Source organism: Sinocyclocheilus anshuiensis, unplaced genomic scaffold, assembly GCF_001515605.1.
Source record: "Sinocyclocheilus anshuiensis isolate Anshui unplaced genomic scaffold, SAMN03320099.WGS_v1.1 scaffold702, whole genome shotgun sequence".
Taxonomy (NCBI): domain Eukaryota; kingdom Metazoa; phylum Chordata; class Actinopteri; order Cypriniformes; family Cyprinidae; genus Sinocyclocheilus; species Sinocyclocheilus anshuiensis.
Genome location: NW_015548184.1, coordinates 2,979,318 through 2,982,600, shown reverse-complemented (window position 1 = coordinate 2,982,600; position 3,283 = coordinate 2,979,318). Strand labels below are relative to the sequence as shown.

The following is a 3,283-nucleotide window of genomic DNA, read 5'->3' as shown; positions in this document are numbered from 1 at the left end:
AAAAGGTTGTGGGTTCAATTCCCAGGGAACACACATACTGGTAAAAAATGTATAGCCTGAATGCACTGTGTTGCTTTGGATAAAAGCGTCGGCTAAATGCATAAATTATCTATCTATCTATCTATCTATCTATCTATCTATCTATCTATCTATCTGTCTGTCTGTCTATCTGTATCATTCTAACTATCTATCTATCTATCTATCTATCTATCATTCAATCGTTCTATCGCTCTACTTATCTATCTATCTATCTATCTATCTATCTATCTATCTATCTCTGTCTGTCTGTCTGTCTATCGTTCTATCATTCTATCTACAGTGGGGAAAATATTTATTTGATCCCCTGATTTTGTAAGTTTGCCCACTTACAAAGAAATGAAGGGTCTGACATTTTTATGGTAGGTTAATTTTAACGTGTAGAGACAGAATGCCAACCAAAAAATCCAGAAGAAACACATTATATAAAGGTTAGAAATTGATTTGCATTTCAGTGAGTGCAATAAGTATTTGATCCCCAAGCAAAACATGACTTAGTACTTGGTGCAGAAACCCTTGTTAGCAAGCACAGAGGTAAGACGTTTCTTGTAGTTGGTCACCAGGTTTGCACACATCTCAGGAGGGATTTTGATCCACTCCTCTTTACAGATATCCTCTCTAAATCCTGAAGGTTTCTTGGCTGTCGTTTGGCAACTCGAAGTTTCAGCTCCCTCCACAGATTCTTGAGCAGGGGGACCTTGCGGGCGCTGCAGGATTTCTGTCCATTGCGGCATAGCGTGTTACCAATGTTTTGCTTGGTGACTGTGATCCCAACTGCCTTAAGATCATTAACAAGCTCCTCCCGTGTAGTTCTGGGCCTATCCCTCACCTTTCTTATGATCACCTCCACATGGGCACATAACCAATCGTGTTGGAGCCAGAATTATTACTGGTTGGTAGGGGATCAAATACTTACTTCACTCACTGAAATGCAAATCAATTTCTAACCTTTATATAATGTGTTTTTTCTGGATTTTTTTGGTTGATATTCTGTCTCTGTCTGTTAAAATAAACCTACCATAAAAATTGCAGACCCTTCATTTCTTTGTAAGTGGGCAAACTTACAAAATCAGCAGGGGATCAAATAAATATTTTCCCCACTGTATCGTTATATTGTTCTATCGCTCAACTTATCTATTGTTCTGTTGTTCTATATTGTTCTATCCTTCTATTTATCTATCTACCAAACATTCAAACCTAAAGGCTTTTTAAACTTTAAAAGTATTTTTTAATGCAAAAATTCATTTGTTTGAGTTACAATTCCTTAAATTCAAATTGTAACCATGCACCCAGTTTGAATTCAGTTCAAACTTTGCAAATATTTTAAATTATATTTTGTTAACAATTATTGGGTTGATATTGATTCAAAACTAAAGCAAATCAGATCATATGTTGCTTAATGTTACATGAGGCCAGAAGTCTAAGAAAAGTTCCCAGAATCGTTTTACTGAAGAAATTAATCAAGACTACATGGTGATCCAGAATCTTCAGTGCACATTGAAACATTTCTCCTTTTTTGTGGACATTTTAGATTTTTTTTTTTGTTGTGCACCTTTTAGACGTCCTTATGTCATAATATAATTCAGGAAAACCTTTCTGGTAATGGATCTTAGATCTTTGTTTCACTGACTTTTCACTTAAAGTGACTTGGTGTGTGGATTTTACATTACTCTTAAAACTGCTTTATACAGCATACAAATATTCTGTAAACAAGATGATGTTGAGTAGCTTAGGTTTCCAATGAAAATCGTTTCAAAAGAAGCCAAAGCTTCAAGGTTTGTGTGATGACAGGCAACACGGACAGGAGCAGAGATTGTGAGTGCTGTCATATGATACCTTCACGGTATTCTTTGCTGTAAAAATGATAGTCTAACATGCCCTCTAGCTTCCCGCTGGTATTAATGAGTAGGTTACCATGTATTGTTTATACAATAAATGTTTAATTTCATATATGAATCATTTTCAACCCACTCTGAATAGGGAGGTCAGGGTTAGTAAACTTTTGTAAAGCATTGTTTGATCTGAGCTACCATACACTGAGTCATTGCATGTTTGCTTCCAAAACAGCAGTGATTTAATGAAAATATGATTAATTTAAATGGTTTTAATATGTGAAATTACAGATCAGCTACCAGAGCATTGAATCATCAGACCCCGGGATCAACGTTCCAGGCCCGAGGCGCACCGTATCCAAACTGAGGAACGAGACTTACCATATGTTCTCCAACCTGCATCCTGGCACCACCTACCTGATCTCTGTGCGGGCGCGCACCGCCAAAGGCTTCGGCCAAACAGCACTCACTGAGATCACCACCAACATCTCTGGTAAGGAGTGTGTAAGGTTGTTTTAGGGGGCTTTTAGGTGTGAGTGTGTGTTAAACAGAGCACTTCCAATACAAATCTGTCCCGTCCGAATGGAGTGAGTGTGTTTAAATGTTTACTTATTTGATTGACTCTTACCTAATTAAATGTACTGTAATTATGCAAATGATGAATATCTCTATTTTTATCTAAAAAACAAACAAACTAAAGACTGCAGTGAAATATTAGCTATCGAAAGGCACTGACACAAGTTATTTGTAACTGTAATTTAATTACACATTTTTCTCAGAAACTGTAATAGATTACAGTTACATTTATTTTGTAATTAAATTACATAATCCCGTTACATGTACACTACCAGTCAAAAGTGTTTGAACAGTAAGATTTTTAAGTCCCTTTTGCTCACCAAGCCTGCATTTATTTGATCCAAAGTACAGCAAAAACAATACCATTTTTAACTATTTAAAATAACTGTTTTCTATTTGAAAATATAATTTATTCCTGTGATTTCAAAGCTGAATTTTTCATGAATAAAGGGTCATGAATAATAATGTTGAGCTCTGCTCTGATTGGCTGTTTCGCAGTGCGGCTCAATGTTGAGCTCTGCTCTGATTGGCTGTATCACAGTGCGGCTCATTTCAGTAGCTTACACAGCAAGAAGGAAACACAGGGAAAATATATATTTCAATACTTTCTCTCGCAGTTATATCGTTGGGTAATTATACTGTATATAAAATGCAGACATCAGGGAGCCGCTATTAATATGCAGGGAATTGAAACTGCTTTCGAATGCACGATCGCATTTTACTTTCACTTTCGAGATTTGCGATCGCACGTGCTGTGTAAACTACAGCGGCAGTACTTACCACACATTTTACAAGATCAGATGCTTGTCAGTGGTGCTCAGGATCTGTAAATCATTCGC

At 36.6% G+C, this 3,283-nt stretch overlaps 1 protein-coding gene across 1 annotated transcript in view; it reads left to right on the top strand.

The window, feature by feature from the left end:
* LOC107704844 (receptor-type tyrosine-protein phosphatase U) overlaps positions 1–3,283 on the top strand; it is a 177,156-nt gene that overhangs the window by 107,178 nt on the left and 66,695 nt on the right. The window contains exon 11 of the mRNA XM_016507867.1: positions 2,160–2,361. Within this exon, the coding sequence (XP_016363353.1) occupies positions 2,160–2,361 (202 nt within the window). The remainder of the gene's footprint in view (positions 1–2,159; positions 2,362–3,283) is intronic.